General features: G+C 31.8%; 1 protein-coding gene and 1 non-coding gene across 2 annotated transcripts; one reads left to right on the top strand and one right to left on the bottom strand.

The window, feature by feature from the left end:
• Positions 1–2,476: 2,476 nt before the first annotated feature.
• On the bottom strand, positions 2,477–2,672 carry LOC148212481 (U2 spliceosomal RNA). Its single transcript, XR_015790026.1, has one exon. It is a non-coding gene; the product is annotated as a U2 spliceosomal RNA (small nuclear RNA).
• An 8,716-nt stretch (positions 2,673–11,388) lies between these two features.
• On the top strand, positions 11,389–16,710 carry SRF8 (STRUBBELIG-receptor family 8). The gene is made up of 16 exons (XM_022286836.2): positions 11,389–11,803; positions 12,222–12,354; positions 12,436–12,507; positions 12,616–12,681; positions 12,757–12,828; positions 12,931–13,002; positions 13,652–13,723; positions 13,819–13,884; positions 13,969–14,034; positions 14,126–14,439; positions 14,561–14,817; positions 14,899–15,170; positions 15,271–15,406; positions 15,533–15,672; positions 15,777–15,933; positions 16,257–16,710. The coding sequence occupies exons 1-16, from the start codon at positions 11,704–11,706 to the stop codon at positions 16,407–16,409; spliced, it is 2,148 nt and encodes a 715-aa protein (XP_022142528.1). The 5' UTR covers positions 11,389–11,703; the 3' UTR covers positions 16,410–16,710.
• The last annotated feature ends 1,538 nt before the right edge of the window (positions 16,711–18,248 follow it).

Genomic DNA, 18,248 nt, shown 5'->3' with positions numbered 1-18,248 from the left:
CGGTTGTCTTGATAATTGTTTTCTCAAAATAGCAATTGTCTAAAACAAATATTATTGTCTCCAAATAATTGTTGCCAATGATTATATGTATTGAGGCAACAATACGTGGTTCCCTCGAAATAATGGTCACCTCAAAATATATGTTACCCCGAAATAATGTTGTTTCAAAAAATATGTAGCATCAAAAAATAGCTGCCTTGAAATTTATATAGCATCAACATAACGGTTGCTTCAAATATAATTATTTCTTCGAAATAGCGGTTACCTAAATAATATATGTTGCCTCCAAATAATGGTCGTTATACAGTGATTCAATTATATTGAGGCAACTAATATTTGGTCTCTTGAAATATATGTTATCTCGAAATATAATGGTGCCCCAAAATTCCTGAATATCAAGAGAACGTTGATCGATATTCAGGAGAGATTGAGGATCTTGTTCTTTGTCAACACAAGACTCGGAGCCCCCTGCTCAAGCAAAAAAGCCTTCGGAATTGAAAATGCCTTTCAGATTTATTCTCACGGAGGGGAGAAGACTCTTTTTCATTCGAGATAGGCCTAGAGAGGCGGAAGCGACAAATCGCTTCTACTGAGTTCCCCAACAATAGCAGCTTAGTAGCTCTTTCGACTGTAACATTGTTAGATGCTTCTGATCAATAGGAAGAGGAGAGGAAAAAAAAAGTTTATGATGAACATCTATTTGAGTCGATCATTTCCAAATAACAGTTACCTCATAATTGTTTCATCGAAATAGTTTTTGCCTAAAACACATGTTGCTTCCAAATAGTAGTTACCAACCATTGTATATAAGTGAAGCAACAATATGTGGTTCCCTCAAAATAACGGTCACCTCGAAATATACGTTGTCCCAAAATAATTGCTGTCTCGTAAAAAATATGTAGCATCGGCTTCAAAATAATGATTGCTTCAAATATAATTGTTTCCTCAAAATAGCGGTTGCCACCAAGTAATGGTGGTCAACAATGATATGGTGACTCAACCATTATTGCCTCGAAATATTTTTTTCTCCTATAATATTTGATATATATATATATATTTATTTATTTATTTTAGTACTCCTATAATATTTGATATAATAGGTCTTATAAAATATATGTTTCCATTATAACTTTGAAATATTGCTTTACTCAAAATATAGTGGGAAATTTGTAACAATGTAAAAAAAAATTATTAAAATTAGAGTAAAATCGTCCTTAAATTTGAGGATAAATTTTTATTTGGTCCCTAAGTTTCAAAAAGTAACATTTTAGCCCCCAACTTTTAAAATATAGTTTTAAATGGTCCTTTGATCGTTAGTTGACTAATGGAAATATGATAGAACTGTTAGTTTGATGAGTAGATTTGTTGATATATACTTTCTAATGAGTTGGCAATTTTTTCATTATTTTTCTTGGGCTTAGGTGGCATCCCTCTTCTACCGGCAATTGTTGGCTGCCGCCCTCTGCTCCATCGCGACATCCCTTAGCCGGAAAGTCGACTGTACAACCACTGTCCAAATATGCATAATCCAATTTATTTATTTATTTATTATTTTTTTTGTAGAGTTTTCTGTTCGTTGAGTATCTTCTCTTTTTCCTCTCTGTTTTCATGTTTTTGCACATTTAATTTCTCTTTAATTCCATGCTCCTTATGAGCTCGATACTTTTAATTTCAAGGTTTCATCTCTTCTATGTTCCAAATGTTGGTAATATGTTAGCCTTTTTCCCACTGGTTTTGCCCCAATAAAAAATGTGTAGAAGTTCAATTGTTTTCCTAATCAATTGTGTTTTAGGGTTTCTCCTTCAATTTCTCTCTCACTCTCATGTATTCTCCTCTCCCTTTTCAAATTTCAATTTCATCCCACTCTTACGGTCTATCGCACACAACTGTTCGTCCTAGATCTCTCACACTGCCAACTCACTAAAAAAAGTATGTATCAACTAATCTAGTCATCAAGTTAACAGCCACATCATATTTACATTAGTCAACTAATGGTCAAATGACTATTTATAACTATTTTTGACTAATGGTCAAATGACTATTTATAACTATTTTTTAAAGGTTGAGGAATAAAGTGTCACTTTTTAACCCTGAGGGACCAAATAGAAATTTAGTATAACATTTAATCTGTAATCCATAATCATACATTTAATCTGTAATCCATAATATGTCTCTCTAGTTTATCAATCTATACATATAAGAAAGAAATGAACAAAAAAAATTTACGATAAATCGTTATCCACTTTAAATTACAGTAACAAAAAAAAATAACAAAAAAAAAAGTTAAAATTTTTTATCAGCAAAAAAGTAAATCTTTTACCGGTCCTTATTTATCGCTCATATTTTGGAAGAATATGGAATATCAAAATTGACTAGTTCCAAATTATTGAGATACATTCAGGTAAAAGATGGACAACAATGATTCACATATTTAGCCCTATCTTATTGGGCCAAGTCGCTATTGAACTATTATATGGAGGAGTGCGCCGGGCCTGGGCTGTAGTGTAAGGCCCAGGCGACGCGTAAGGGCCCCAGTAGCAAGCTACTGTGGTGGGCCCTACCCCTAGAAAAATAAATTTAATATCATGTGAGCCGATGGCCCACGTATCAGATATTAAACTGATAAGAACAGATACTACACTTGATCTTAGCCAAAAGGCCGAGAAAGGTATGATTTGGAAAGTGGTAGCCCCTTCCCTTTTATAGTCTCTTCTCCGCTTCTTCATCTTGAGCCTCGCCGATGTGGGACAAAGTGTAAGTTTTATTTGCTCTGCTTGCTTCCTATGCCTCCCCAGGAAAAAATGATTTTCAATAAAACTCGTATACAGAGTACCTAAAAATAGTTAAAAAGAAAGTTTTTTTCTTTTATTTTTTTGGTTAAATTTTAAATTTAGCCCTTTGTTTGGAATTGGATGGGCAAGAATTTGCAAATTACAAATAAATTCAAATTTACTTTACTCCACCTCAAACTTATATAAGATAAACCATCTTTATATTTCTTTCGTCTCTCTCTAGATATAATTTTGGATCACAATTCAAGCAAAATCTAAATTGATAAGTTCTCATCACCCTTCTTTTTCTTTTATTTTAGTTTTGATAAGAAAAATAAGAGATTGATAGTTTGATACATTTAAAATCTCTCTTTAATTTTGTGTGAATATATTTTTTGTAATTCCTTTTCATGTATTAAGTTGATTTTTATTTTAGTACAACAAATAGAGATATGAGGATTAGAATTCACCGTCTCTAGATTTTAGGTAAGTGTCTTAACCAATTGACCTACTAATTTATTAAGTTAACTTGATTTGATTAAATGATTTCATTCTTAGATGTTGTTGACGTTACTATTCTATGTTAAACTGTTATATTATTGATAATATAATATCATGCTATTTTTGTTTACAATGCTAAATTATAAAGGCATGTTAGTAAAATGCTATACTTCCCTCTTTTTTATTTACTGCGAACATCGAAAACATAAATTTTAATTTTAATGATTTCCATTTGATTTCAAATGCAATTAAAATTTTGAAATAATTTTTATCATCATTTATGACTAATTTCATATACTAATTTTTGTTTTATTATTGAACTTTTAAAATATCAAACATTCTTAAACTTTCAAATTTGTATCAAATAAGTCACTAATTTTTTTTATTTTGCAAAGGTAAAAATAAGTCACCATTTTAGAACTATTAAACTATTAATAACTTGAAACTTTCCATCTTCATATAAGTGTAGTAGCTATGTGGTCAATACATTTTTACTTGGAAATAAAGAAGCTATAAATTTTATAGAGACTTGGTGAGTGGGCCCACTGGATCAGAGAACAGAGCGCATTTATGAGGGTGTTTTTGGGTTTTTGGCAGAAAGTGAAAAGTCAGAGACGCCATTGGTAAGTCAACAAAGGGCACAGTCCAAAACTGAACATTTTGGTCATTTTGTCCCAACTCCAAGTAAAAAGCCTTAGGCTCAGTCGGTGGCCGTCTCTCCCGCCCACTTCTCGCGGCCTCCTTCCACGATTTTGAGTTAGTCGTTGGGAAGCAATTTGGGCCCACTCCTTTTTTCCCCATCCATTTCATAATTTTTTGCCTTAATAAAATATTCATCATCCTATATTCCTATTTAATATAAAATACAAAGTTGTGTATATAATTGTTGGGTAAATTCTTAGATATATATATATATATATATATATAATTAGATTTTGCATATCTATGCTTTGACCATTATATTAACTTGGTTTCTAGGTCAATGCATTACTAGGTTCGAATATTTCCATTATTTAATGATCCAAAAAGACTATTAATTTAACTTGTTTGATAACGTTTTTATTTATATTTTCTCATTTGTAATAAAGAATAATAGAATTGCATGGACCCAAGAATGATATAAAAAAATATTTATTTATGTTTTGGAACAAATTAGAAATAAGAACAATATATAAGAAACTTGTTAGTTTCTTGTTGTTTACAAAATTTATAGTACAGTTTTGAGGATGTTTCTAAAAAATGATAAACAAAAAATATAAATAGTTGTCAAATGATTGTGTAATTTTTTAATAAAATTAGAAACAAGAACCGAGATGTTACCAAACGAACCCTTGGTTATTATTGTTGATGCTGGGATTCTGGTAGACCGGTTCTCTCCGCTCCACGCACCAACTTGAATACTTCGGGACCAAATACTTGCAAAACTTAACAAAAACCCTAACCCAGTGTGACTTCAGTCACACGTGCCCCGATGCCTAAGTTAGCAAACGGAGAGATCACTTAAACAAGTAAGAGACTTGAAAGTGTAGTCTTGACTTACCTTCAAGGGGTGACCCACTTCCCTATTTATAGTCAATTTGTCCCCCTAAGATTTCTCAGGACGTCAACTCTAGGTTGGATATTCGTGGGCTTTGGGCCAGGATACTTCCAGCGTTGATAGACGAACAAGTACAGGGCTCAGCTTTAGGGCCAGAACGTCATACGCTTGAAACCAAGACCGAGAGGGAAAAGGAGAGCGTCGAGGGCCGAAGGGGTCGGCGCCGAGGTGGGGTCGGAGCCGAGGTGGGGTTGGCCTCCGTGCCTTGGGCCGGCTCTACTTGTCAATGAACCTGATTGCCCTTCCTGATGTCTTGTTTCGATTCTGCTTGTTGATGGTCCGAGTTGTCCTTCCTGATGTAGCCCAATCTTCTACCATCTTATTCCATATATAACAATCATATTGTTTATTCAAGTTTGTAAACATGTCCTTCGTATGTTACTTGACATATGAAATTCAATCCACTCATTAGTAAAATTTGACCCATTGATCAATAAAATATTTATTTTCTCAATTTACTTGCCTCCGTGTCCAAACATGTTTATAAAAACACTAATTTAGAGGCATATATAATTTTTTTATTACAATTTAGGGGCATATTATCTTTAGGTTGATAAAATTTAACCGTTTCTTTCATAATGATTTAATTTAAAGTTTTTAGAGTTTGTAGTACATGAAGGGCAACATTTAGAGTTTTAAAAGATAAATTTTCTATAAAAATAGAAAATATTTACATTCTATTCTATACACACATCCATACTATTTCAATAATTTTTTAAGATATGGAGGGCACAATTATAAATAAACTTTAAAATTTTAAATTTTTGTATATAATTTTGTTTTTTAATGTAAAACGATTTGAGAGGGACAATTTTTCTCTATCTTACTACTTCACTATGTCCTTGTTAATTGACGTTAAGGTTTTGAGATATTGTTTAAATTGAAAAGCATGAGGGAATATAAGATTAATCTCATTTTGTAGTATAATTAATTAAACAACAACGATAATAATATTATGATGTTAGACTTTCATTTTATTTTGAATATTTTTATGTATTAGTGGATAAATTAGTTCCTTTAAACGGTAAAATTATTTGCAAAATGTGGACGAATAATAAATGCAAGAATGGAATTATGATCTTGGACCCGCCCGTTAGTACAATTATTGATGAATCAATTTTGTACCGTAGGGCAATAGAGATTTTGAATTATTTTGTCGCATTTATTTCACAAAAAATACTTATACATTAATGTTTAAATTTAATCATTCATTTTCTCAAATAATAATAATAATAATCATTCATAACTAATATGTTAAAAGCTACTAAAAAAAAGTAAAAACCTTTTCTTTTATTATAAAAAAAGTAAAAACTTTTCTCTATATAATTAAAGTTTTTTTTTAATTATAAAAAAACACCAACTTTAATAAATATGAGCGGGGCACACGCTCTAATTCCTCTGTCAACATTAATATACTTGCTTTATAAGATCTTCAAGTCATGTTCCATCGAGTTCCTCTTCAATCCTAAAATACGCAATTCCATTGGCAAGTTGATTATGATTTTGTTGGCAATGTGTAAACACTGCAACCTGATGAAATGTGATGAGATTAAAGAGTGAATTATTTAGCATATGCATTTATCTTAAGCAGGTAGCTCCACAAAATTTTAAATGGCACGTGTAACATATTTGTTGTAAGCAACAATTACTTTTAAGTTTTATAGACCGATTATCACTTTATTTTTTCTATACATCTACTCATTTTACCATATGTATAATACACAACATGTAAGATCAATAGATACAAATGCTTCAAATAAATATTTAGTTAATATTGTTATCATTATCATCATGAAGTGAGAGGGTAACATATGATCCTAAATTAATATTCATGATGTTATAGGAAGAAAGAGGAGACCCAGCCAAGCGAGAGAAAGATCCAAGGAGAGCCAAGAAAAGGCACGAACCATAAAGGGGGTCGGTGCTCGGCGGCCCAAACCAGCCCCCCGGCCGACCAGGCTCACGACGCCGAGTAGTTATCGACCCTGCGACCGAGAACTCTAGAGAATCGACTCGACCGTGATGCATGCCAGCCCGAACCCATCGCGTCCAAATTCTTGATCTGACGACAGACCCATAACAACATACACTGGCCCAGATAACTAGATTTCCTAGATGTATTCGGATTTGACTTCCGTAATTCTTTGAGAGATCAAGATTCAACTTTTATAAATAGGAAGTAAGTCGAAAGGTATGCTTAAATACCATACACTCTACACTCGACTATTTTAATACTAACTCAAGCATCAGAGTTCGTGTGGCTAGTATTTAGTGCTATTATATGTTTTGCATGTATCGTCGATCCCTTTTATTCTAGAAGATTGATGCGAATTTGACATAATCCAAAGATGCCAAATTTATGTATCAACACCCACTAAAACTTTTTAAAGTTTAATAATTAAATAGACACAAATACTGTAATTTAAGGACTACATAAATCAAATAAATTTTTTTTTAATTCAATATCATTATAAAAAAAACATGATTATGATTATGCATGGATTTAATATATAAGAGCGATTATTGAAAACGCGGCGTTGAAATTTAATATTTAAATGATGAAAGAGGATAAAAAAGATAATTAAAGAAAACCATAATTACTAATGATATTGTCACTTAACTAATTAGTATAAGGATGCCAAAAGACGATATTACCCTTTTAAATTATTGAGATTGCAATTGCTTTTTCAAACCTTCCATTGATTCCCCATAATTTAAATTTCATCGTCCCTTTTTTCTTTTGTTTCTTAGTGCGTTTATTTTATTTTACAAATATAAAATATTTCATACTTTTCGGAGATATTTAATTTATTATAATTCAAGAGAACGTTAGAATATTGAAATATAAAACAAAAAAGTTGCAAAAGAGAGGCAAGGAATTAGAGAGAGAGAGAGAAAAAAAATAAATAAAGGAGATGATTAAATGTATTTTTTTTTTAATGTATGTTTAATATTTTTATATCTATGTATAACGAATGGATACTAAAAATTGATTGTGAATATTTAGTTTGAGAATAAAATTTCCTTAACTTTTCTTTTCTTTTAGTTTTTATTTATTTATTATTATTATTTTTTTTCATCTTCGTTTTATGTGATGAAGATGAAGGGGGAGATTGTAAACTTGGAGTCGAGGATTCGAAATTGATCTTTTGATAAAAATAAAAATTAAATAATAAATAATTTGTTAATTTAGTATTTTTTTTATTGGTTTTGTCTAATTAGAACGTTTAAGAGGTTGAATGAATTTGATTGGTTCATTTTACAATAGTTTGATAATTTAGTCTAACCCAATTGTATTTAAATGAATGTGTTAAGTCTTATTTTAATGGATAACTGACTCCAAATTTGGTATTAGGTCTTATTTTAATTTTTTCTTCTTTTTAATTTATCATATTGGATTGTAAATTTTAGGGGCTTTTACAATAACAAATGACCTGAACAATATCTCAACCTACCAAGTAAGTAAAAGAAAAAAAAACACTTGAATTCAACATAAATGTTCAAAATTAGCTGAAAAAAAAAAAACAAATCATAAACAAAAAAACTAATATCAACTCAAAAAATACTAAGTGACAAAATACCCATATGGTGACGTATTTATTTCTCGTTTCTAATTTTTCAGAAATATAAATATTTTTATAGTTGTTCGTGTTTTTCGTTTCTAAATTTTAAAAATGTTTACGAAGTTGTGTATAAATTTTGGAAGCAACAAAATCGAGTTGTTTTTTCTTATTTTACTTTTTTTTAATTTCAAAACATAAATACAAATATTATTTTATCATTATTGACTAATAAAATATAAAATAAATACAACATAAAATTTTACTTTATAAAATATTTAAAAATGTTAGAGAGCATGAAATGGTTGTACCTATTTCATTTTTTAATAAATTAATAAAAAAATAAAAAATAAGAAGTATTTATCCAATACAATTATATTTTTATTTATTAAAAATAATAAAATAGAAAAAGAAACTAGAAATAAGAAAGAATAATATTTACAAAATGTGCGGAAAAAGACACTCATGACTCAACCAAAACAAGAATGAGTATTTAATTTTACAACTATTTAAGTGTATTGTCTCATCGTACCATGTAAGAGGGTACAAAATGAACTTAAAAATAATGTTAAAATGGAAAGGAAAAAGAAAACACAATTACTTTATTTCCCTTTTTTTTTTCTTTTTTATATTTCAATTTGATGCTTTAAATTTCAAAACTTACGTATTTTTGCAAGTGGAAATTTTGGTGAGCAAACGAGCCATAACAATTTCCCCCAAAATAATCCCCAGAAAGAACACGTGGACCAAATAAATTAAATCCCTCAATTGTACCATGCTATAAATGGATCGAATGCTTTTATTAAATTTAATATTGAGTGGGCAATACGTATGTCACATTAAAATTGGAAGAATAAAAATGTTAGTACTACACATTTATAAGAATCTGAATATAATTCAATTGATAAGATATATATTCTCAATAAAAAAATTATAGATTTGAATTCTTAATGGATTAAAATACAAAAAGTTAAATTACAAATTTAACAAATTTTATTAAAAAAATAAAAAAAAAACTCAATTACCTTGATATTTTTCTATAATAATAAATATTGATTTGATAAGATTATACAAATTCAATTTCAAAAAATAAAAACATAAAAAATTGTTATAAAATAGAGTGAGATTTTAAGTAAAATATTTATCCCATACTAAACTTTTAAGCATTAAAGTTCTAGTACTAGTATCCATATCTATTCTCATCATTAATCGTTATTATTTTAGGTAAATTATTTAATAGAAATATAACAACAAAAAATGCATCTCAAGAAGGAAAAAAGAAAACATAAAATATTATAACACATTAGTCTAATAGTTAAGACATATTGTTTATTTCTTTGAGGCCGAGATTGAATCCTTCATTTCCACATTCACTGTACTAAAAGACAATGTAGAATGTATTTTTGTGTCATTTACCTATTATATATCTAAAAAAATAGTCACGTTGAATTTCAAAATAGATATAAGATCCAAAAAATAATGTAAGACAATATCAAATTTCTAGGCAAATTTTTTAACAACAAACTAAAAGAAAGGGTAAATGTTAATAACTAAAAATAAATATTTTAAGCAACTCTGGTAAGTAAAAAAGATTAAGTATGATTGGAGTACCATACGCCATTTTGTTTATACAATGAATAGAAGGAATTGACCCACATCATTTTGAAAATGTGGCAAGCAATAAATAGAAGGGAGTATGGTACTCAGTGTAGTTACCATAGTCTTCCGAGCTTATAGAGAGTGTGTTAAATCTATGGTGGCTAACTATCTAGATTAAATATTTTAGAGTTTTCACGACAACCCAATGAGTGGATCTTTTTTTACTTTAAAATGAAATTAATTCACTAAATATTTTGTCGTATAAATTTATTATCAGACAATCTTTTCGTTTACCAAAAGTAAAGGAAATTGAAAAATGTTAAAATACAAGGGATTATTTAAAATTTTTAAAACAATAGGGACTTAATAAAAATAATAATGTCAATGAAAAAAAAAAGAAAACAATTGAAGTTACGAACTCTCAATAAAAGAATTCAACCTCGTCTTAAATAAAAAAAAGTAGGCTCAAAATACAGTATTGGCTCCTAGGTTAGAGTAGCTTCCTATTTTGTCCCTTTTAAAAATTAAAATAGACATTTTTAGTCCTTAAAATTTGAAAATAGTCAATTACTAAATGGTGGGTAGTAGATAGGAAGATAAACATGTAGCTATGACAACGCTGTCAACAGAAGAGAGGGAGAAGAAGGAAGAAAATAGGAAAAAAGAGGGAAAATACTGTCACTGCAAAGATATTATTAAATTAATATATTGTCAAATCAGTACATACAGTCACTTACATAACTGTCAAGTTTTAAAATGTTGACGTAGATGAAAATATTGATATCTCAATTTCATGAAACTATTGTTAAAATCTTGATGTCATGGATATTTCAAAGTGAGAAAAATTAAAAAATCGTAAAAAATATTTAAACTAATCGATAAAAAAGAAATTATTAATATTAATATTAATGATATTTTTTTGATATTTTTCATATTTTGTCGATTTTTATAATATAATAAAAATGTCACTTAATTTTCATGTCAATGTAGAAACCCATGTATAATGGAAATGTCGACGAATATTTAATGCTATTATAACTGTCACGTTGTCTAACAAAATAGACTTTAAATCATTTGGAAAAATTTTTCAAATATCGAGGATCAAAATATATTTTACCAGAAAAAATATTAAAGTAATTTAATTGAAAAGATAGACTACGTAATAGAGTGGAACTGTGTAAAATGTGAAAGGTTGACGTGACCAAAAATTTAGCTCTAAAAATGCATAAACTAAAAACGTGAGAATAAAAGAAAGGGATCCGAAACCACTAGCAATAAAGTCGAATAAAAGAAAAATAAAAAAGCGAACCAAAATTACTCATACGTTGCTTGCCTTGGCTACATACAAAAAACCCAACTTTTTTTCCTCCTGTTTTCCGCCAATTTCCAGATTTTTAATCTCCTTCCCTTTTTCGCCGACACATTCTTACTCCATTTTCCCCCTTCTCTCTCTTCATTACTCCGCAATAAGCTTCGAATCTCTCCTTCTATAGCTGTCACTGTCTTTTATGGCGATGCTTCTTCCCACTGCCTCTCGATCTCGGCTTCTTCTACTGCTGCAGCTTCTTCTCCCTTCTCCTCTTCTCGCTATTCGCTTTTCTCTTGCTTCTGCATGCTCTGAATCCGTGGAGAAGAGCTTGTAACAGAGCATCGCCGAATGCGTCTGGGGTTGTAAATGGCTCTGCGGAACTTCCTTCCTGTTTCCCTCTTTGTGTTTTTCTTCTTGATCTTTGGGTCTCTCCGGCTTGCTCGTGCTGTTACCGATGCTTCTGATGGTGGGTCGATTTCCTTTTCCCTTTGTTTTTCTTTGATCGGGTTGATTTTCGTTTTTGCTCTGTTTTTTTGAATCTGGGGTTGATGGATTGATTTTGGTCATGTGGGGGTAAAAGGGTGATTGGGAAATTGGTGATTCTTGGTTGTTTGTTTGAAAATGTGGTTGGTGTTTGTATTCGGTAATGGCACTGATTTGTTTGTTGTTTGGCGATTGGACTGGAAAACTCAGGAGAGTAAAACTGGGAACGAAATAGTGTTCTGAGTTCTTACTGAATGCTGTTTCGCTTTTGTCCTCAAATAACGGAGGACATTTAGCTTAGTTTCCGAGATTTCAGCTGTTCTTGTTTGTGTTATGATTTTCAAGAGGTGGAAATGATTATTATTCATCTGAGTGTTGTTTTTTCTTTTTTACTGTTGCAGTTCAAGCTTTGCAAGTTATATACACTTCATTGAACAGTCCTCCTCAGCTAACTGGTTGGATTAGTAGCGGCGGCGATCCATGTGCAGAGTCATGGAAAGGGGTGATTTGTGATGGGCCCGCAGTCGTTTCCATGTGAGTAGAAATGAGGATTCTTTTTTGGTTTTCTATCGCTTGATTACTTCGATTGAACTGATTTACTGCTTATTCCAATAGCGAGATTTCTGGGTTAGGGCTGAATGGCACGATGGGTTACATGCTATCAAGTTTTTTGTCATTGAAAAAGCTGTGAGTAAACTGCTATGCCATTTTTCTTATCATGCTCTTCTGGGGTTCCAAAATGTTACTGTGCTTACGTGTTTTTGACTTGTTGATCTGATCGTATATGTTTTCCAGTGATATGAGCGACAACAATATTCACGACACGATCCCTTACCAGTTGCCGCCGAACCTCACAAGCCTGTATGCTGAATCATATATTGACTTGTTTGTTTGTTCTTGTTTAGTTGCTTACTTTCTAATCAATCATATGTGCAGAAACATGGCAAAAAACAACTTAAGTGGTAATCTTCCTTATTCCTTTTCCACCATGGCCTCTCTAAATTATCTGTGAGTGATTTTGAAGTTCTATGCATTCGTTAACCTTTTTCATGCAATTAAGTTAGAACTGGATGCCCCTGACTATGTTTCCCTCTCGAAACCATGGTTTAGGAATATGAGCCATAATTTGCTATCCCAGGCGATAGGAGACGTTTTCACCAATCTTACCACCCTAGGGACCTTGTAAGATTCTTCTTTGAACCCTCCTTTTCATTTTGCTGGTTATGCAATAATTTTCTTGTTTGCTTCCATTTTTACGATCTTTCACATATCTCATGTTTGGATCTATGACTTCAATATGCATTTCTTTTTGAATCCTGAGTAATCAAATAACCAGAACGTCCATTAAAGTATTTGAATCTGTAACTTATAGACTCATAATAGACCTCCATGGTTCTGACAGAGTGGGGAAGAAGTAAGGTGCTTCTCAACCTTTGAGGACTTCGCTAATGAGCACTTTAGGCTCTTGATATCCCACCAGGTCATAAAATTTGTGCTCGATCCCAATTGGTTTGATTATGTACCTATTTGGGTTTTTGACGGAGTGGACAGAAGTTGGATATCTCATTTTTTATTTTTTATTTTTAGTGTCAATATCTTTTATCAAGTCATTATAATTCCAAGCCTATAATAGTCAATTCAAGTATATGAACTAAGGAATGTTTATTTCTGGAGACTGTAGAGAGTGAAAAGCTAGTTGTTTTCTAAGTTATGAGAACTTCACTAAGGGCCATTCATATATCTCAGATTTCGTGCCCACTCTCATGAGAGAAACAACAAGATCTTGTTCTCAAATCGACTAATGTTAAAAAATCTCTGTTTGTTTTTTCAGGGACCTTTCTTTCAACAGCTTTATTGGGGATCTTCCTAATTCCTTGAGCTCATTATCCAATGTTTCTTCCCTGTAAGTTTTTGAAACTGATGCATTCTTTTCAAAAGACTTTAAAATTTTTTCTAAGAAACTGACATTTTAACTCTATTGGTTCTGCACTGTTGTAGCTTTTTGCAGAACAACCAATTGACTGGTTCTCTCAATAGTCTTATCAGTTTGCCTTTGACCACTCTGTAAGTTCTTATGTATTGTGGCTTCAGGTCCTGTTGGCTGTTACCTCTCTTTCTTTTCTTATTTCTTTGCTCTTTGCTTTACAGAAATGTGGCAAATAATCATTTCAGTGGATGGATACCAAAAGAACTGAGTTCAATCGAAAATTTCATGTCAGTGATTGGGCATTATCTTTTTGTATATTTATCTTGATATATTGAACTGTTGCCTAATGTATTTAAATATATCTTATACATAAAACAGATATGATGGAAATTCATTTGATAATGGTCCTGCACCTCCTCCACCACCTTTTACTCCACCTCCTCCTGGTAGATCTCGAAATGGCACGAAACATCCAGGATCTGGCAGTGGCACCCATACCGCCCCAAGTTCTGATGGCAGCTCATCCCACTCAAATAAAGGCTTGCCTGTTTTGGCAATAGTGGGGATAATTCTGGGTGCTATAATTTTTGTCCTCATTGTGTTAGTTGCTTTTGCTGTATGCGTCCAGAAGAGAAAACGAAAGAACATCGGTCTTAGAGCTTCCAGTGGAAGGCTCTCTACTGGCACTAGTGGTACGTCCTATGCCATTTGATTAAGTAGGATAAACGACATTAGTTAAGATTCAATTGAATTACGGGGATCTTGTTTTTCATTTTTCATCAGCCGAATTATCCAACTCTAATATTATTTTAGTGAATGCTGAGGTGCAAGAGCACCGGGTAAAAAGCGTTGCTGCTGTTGCCGATATTAAGCCTCTACCTGCAGAGAAAATGAATTCTGAGAGATTACAAGCGAAGAATGGATCTGTGAAAAGAATAAAGTCCCCTATTACTTCGACTTCTTACACCGTTGCTTCTCTTCAAAGTGCAACAAATAGCTTTAACCAAGAATGCATAGTTGGTGAAGGTTCTCTTGGCCGTGTTTACAGAGCAGAGTTTCCGAACGGGAAGGTAACTTCATCTCATCATCAATCGTCTATACACCAAAAATAAGTTCCAAAAGTAATTTCTTATTATTTTTTTGTAATGTAGACAATGGCAATTAAGAAAATCGACAATGCAGCATTGTCACTACAGGAAGAAGACAATTTTCTTGAAGCAGTCTCGAACATGTCAAGATTGAGGCACGCAAACATTGTCACACTAAATGGGTATTGTGCAGAGCATGGGCAGCGTCTTCTAGTTTACGAGTTCATTGGAAATGGAAGTTTACACGACACGCTCCATTTTGCTGAAGATAGTAGTAAGACGCTGACTTGGAATGCACGTGTCCGAGTAGCACTTGGAACCGCTAGAGCTTTAGAGTACGTCGAGTTTATTACAACTTAACCAGTCTCTCCTTGAGTGTGTTGGGAGCAAACAGTTACTCCAATTATCTTCTCATTTGGAACTTTTGTGTTGTAGATACTTGCATGAGGTTTGCTTGCCTTCTGTTGTACATAGAAACTTGAAGACTGCAAACATATTACTTGATGAAGAGCTCAACCCCCATTTGTCAGATTGCGGTTTGGCTGCTTTAACACCCAACACAGAGCGGCAGGTTAATACTTGAGTATTGTTATATTTCAAGCTCGTAAATGTGTATCCATATCTTTCTAGCACCTTTTCCAGGATTGCTACTACATAATTTCTAACCAGACGTTTTATGCATAAATGATTCTTGCAGGTTTCTACTCAGATGGTTGGTTCCTTCGGCTACAGTGCTCCAGAATTTGCCTTGTCTGGTGTATACACTGTAAAAAGTGATGTGTACAGCTTCGGAGTGGTGATGTTGGAGCTCTTGACCGGCCGAAAGCCACTCGACAGGTAAACTACTCTCAATTGCACCAAGTTACGTACATTTTATCAAACACATCCGTTTGTTGCTGATTTATCTGTATAATGTGTCCTTTCCCTTTGATTTTGTGCAGTTCCAGGGTAAGATCGGAGCAGTCACTTGTGAGATGGGCCACTCCCCAACTTCATGATATAGACTCCTTAGCGAAAATGGTAGATCCCACTTTGAACGGAATGTACCCTGCAAAATCTCTGTCACGGTTTGCCGATATCATCGCGCTCTGCGTTCAGGTAAATTTCTTTAGTAACTGCAGAATCTGATAATGCTAACGAAATCTTGAAAAACGAAAGCAAATTTGTCATCTTGAGCTGGATCTTCTCTCCGCCCAATCTTATGATGTTTGTTTTAGATAGATGGAACAACAGACCCCATGAGAGTTATTTCATTTTATTATTTTCATTTTCACATTTGTCTGGAATAATGCTTTGTGTATCAGAAAAATAAGTTTCAGCTTAGAGCTGGTTCTTATTCAAGCGAATTTCCCTTCAATTTTGTGAGATCCATACTCTCCAGTTGTTCCAAAGTGTGTTCATGATTTTTCAACCTTTTGCAGCCCGAACCCGAATTTCGACCTCCGATGTCCGAAGTAGTACAAGCCTTGGTGCGTTTAGTACAAAGGGCCAGTGTGGTAAAAAGGCATTCGAGTGACGAGTCGGGTTTCTCTTATAAAACACCCGACCACGATGCAGTCGAGTTGCCATTTTGAGGCTTTTCCACAGCCAGCCAAATTCAACTTCTGGAGAGAGCTTGGAATTTTGACTAAAAACACCCAGAAGCCAGACTCAGTCAGGTGAAAAACCAAGCCAACTTGTATCTAAATCAGATAATGCAAGATATTGTAATTAAAATATTTATGATGTTGCAAATTTTATAACTTATGGCCAAAATTAGAGTGTATATCATGGAAATGGTTACTATACAAAGCTTCTGTCTTTCCTTCAATAATTTTAGGAGAAGTGGAGACCTTTTGTGGGGCATATAATATAATGAAATTCTCTTTGTTCTGAGTTTTTGACCAGATTTTTTAGGCTTCTAATCTATATATATTGTCATTGCTAGTATTTTTTTTCCTTGAAATTTTTATGATTACTTTAAATGTTGATGTGATAGTTGATCGATGACGATTGACACAGGCTAACTCGATAAAATAAAGGTTGATCGCGAATAAACTAAAGAAGCGAGCAATTTGTCCTTATTTTATCTAGTTGGCTTATCCCATCTTGTATTTAATCATTAATCGATTTAATTAGCATGTCGTGAATATTTAAGTAACACTTTTTTTCCCTATTTTTTAAGGAAATAATTAAGTAATAATGTTAATGATAGAAACAAAACTTGTTAGAATCAAAATAAAATTTTTTGAAAAGTAATTAAAATTGTTTAATGGAGTAAATAAATATAACTACCAAAATTGTCTCTATGGTAGTCTTTAAAAAATATTCACACTTTTTTTTTCCCTATTTTTTAAGGAAATAATTAAGTAATAATGTTAATGATAGAAACAAAACTTGTTAGAATCAAAATAAAATTTTTTGAAAAGTAATTAAAATTGTTTAATGGAGTAAATAAATATAACTACTAAAATTGTCTCTATGGTAGTCTTTAAAAAATCGTATTTAACTATTTTTGTATTTTCTATTCTTAGAAAAAAAAAGAAAAGAATAGAGCCCTTATCAATTTAGCAAGTTTACAAGCATAACTGAAATTTTTTAGATCGTTAGATAATCGTTTTATTATATATTTTTTGTTATTTAAACTAAGCTAGAAATACTATGCAATTAAATAATGTAGGTTTTAAAATTATAACTAAATTTGTAATTTAACATTTTATAAAGTTTAAATAATGATCTATTTTATTAAGTTTTTCAATATTTCAAAATTTGTGAAACTTTATTTTTTCTCCCTCTCTTTTGGTGTGGTCAAAGACTCACAGATCAAAAAACTTCAAATGGGTTACACGTGAAGGTTACTTGTAGAGAGAAAAAAGAAAAAAAAAATAAAAGACAAATAAGAAGATGACAAATCTGATGCATTATGAGAGTTTGTTTAATATCTATTCCATACACCACTTTTGTACTTTATTGTTTTCATTTTCAATTCTAATATGAATTTTTATTATTTTCCTTATAAAATTTAAAAGTTTGTGGTTTAGTACCTGAAATTTAAATTTAAATTATTTTGTTTTGGATTAAAATTGAATGGGGTGAGAGATGCTCGAACTCAGGATAACTCTTTAGCTATGAGACCTACGCGCTAGCCAACTGCACCACCACCCCTATTGTTAAGAAGCTGAATATTTAATATTGTATTTTAGTTGTTATACCGGAACTTGATTAAATTTGAATTCTCTTAAATTGTGGAATTAAGAAACTTAATACTTCATATTTTATTTTATGAATTTATTATACATTATATGATTTCTAACCCAAAAAAAATATATACATTTGACGAAAACTTTCCAATTTCAAGTACAATATGTGGGGTAGTTATTCAAATTTATAACATCTTGATTAGAGAGGTTACAATCAAATTGGCATGAAAACTA

Source organism: Momordica charantia (genome assembly GCF_013281855.1).
Source record: "Momordica charantia cultivar OHB3-1 chromosome 3 unlocalized genomic scaffold, Mcharantia_2.0 BLBB01000003.1, whole genome shotgun sequence".
Classification (NCBI taxonomy): Eukaryota; Viridiplantae; Streptophyta; class Magnoliopsida; order Cucurbitales; family Cucurbitaceae; genus Momordica; species Momordica charantia.
Note: the sequence above shows the minus strand (reverse complement) of the source record. Positions and strands in the feature narration are given on the sequence as shown.

What these genes read in the sequence shown, in the direction of transcription:
- SRF8 (XM_022286836.2), top strand. Translation starts at nt 11,704, where the DNA reads ATGGCTCTGCGGAACTTCCTTCCTGTTTCCCTCTTTGTGTTTTTCTTC. An exon ending in GGGCCCGCAGTCGTTTCCAT is followed by an intron (nt 12,355 to 12,435) that starts GTGAGTAGAAAT and finishes TTATTCCAATAG; the next exon opens with CGAGATTTCTGGGTTAGGGC. An exon ending in GCTCTCTACTGGCACTAGTG is followed by an intron (nt 14,440 to 14,560) that starts GTACGTCCTATG and finishes ATATTATTTTAG; the next exon opens with TGAATGCTGAGGTGCAAGAG.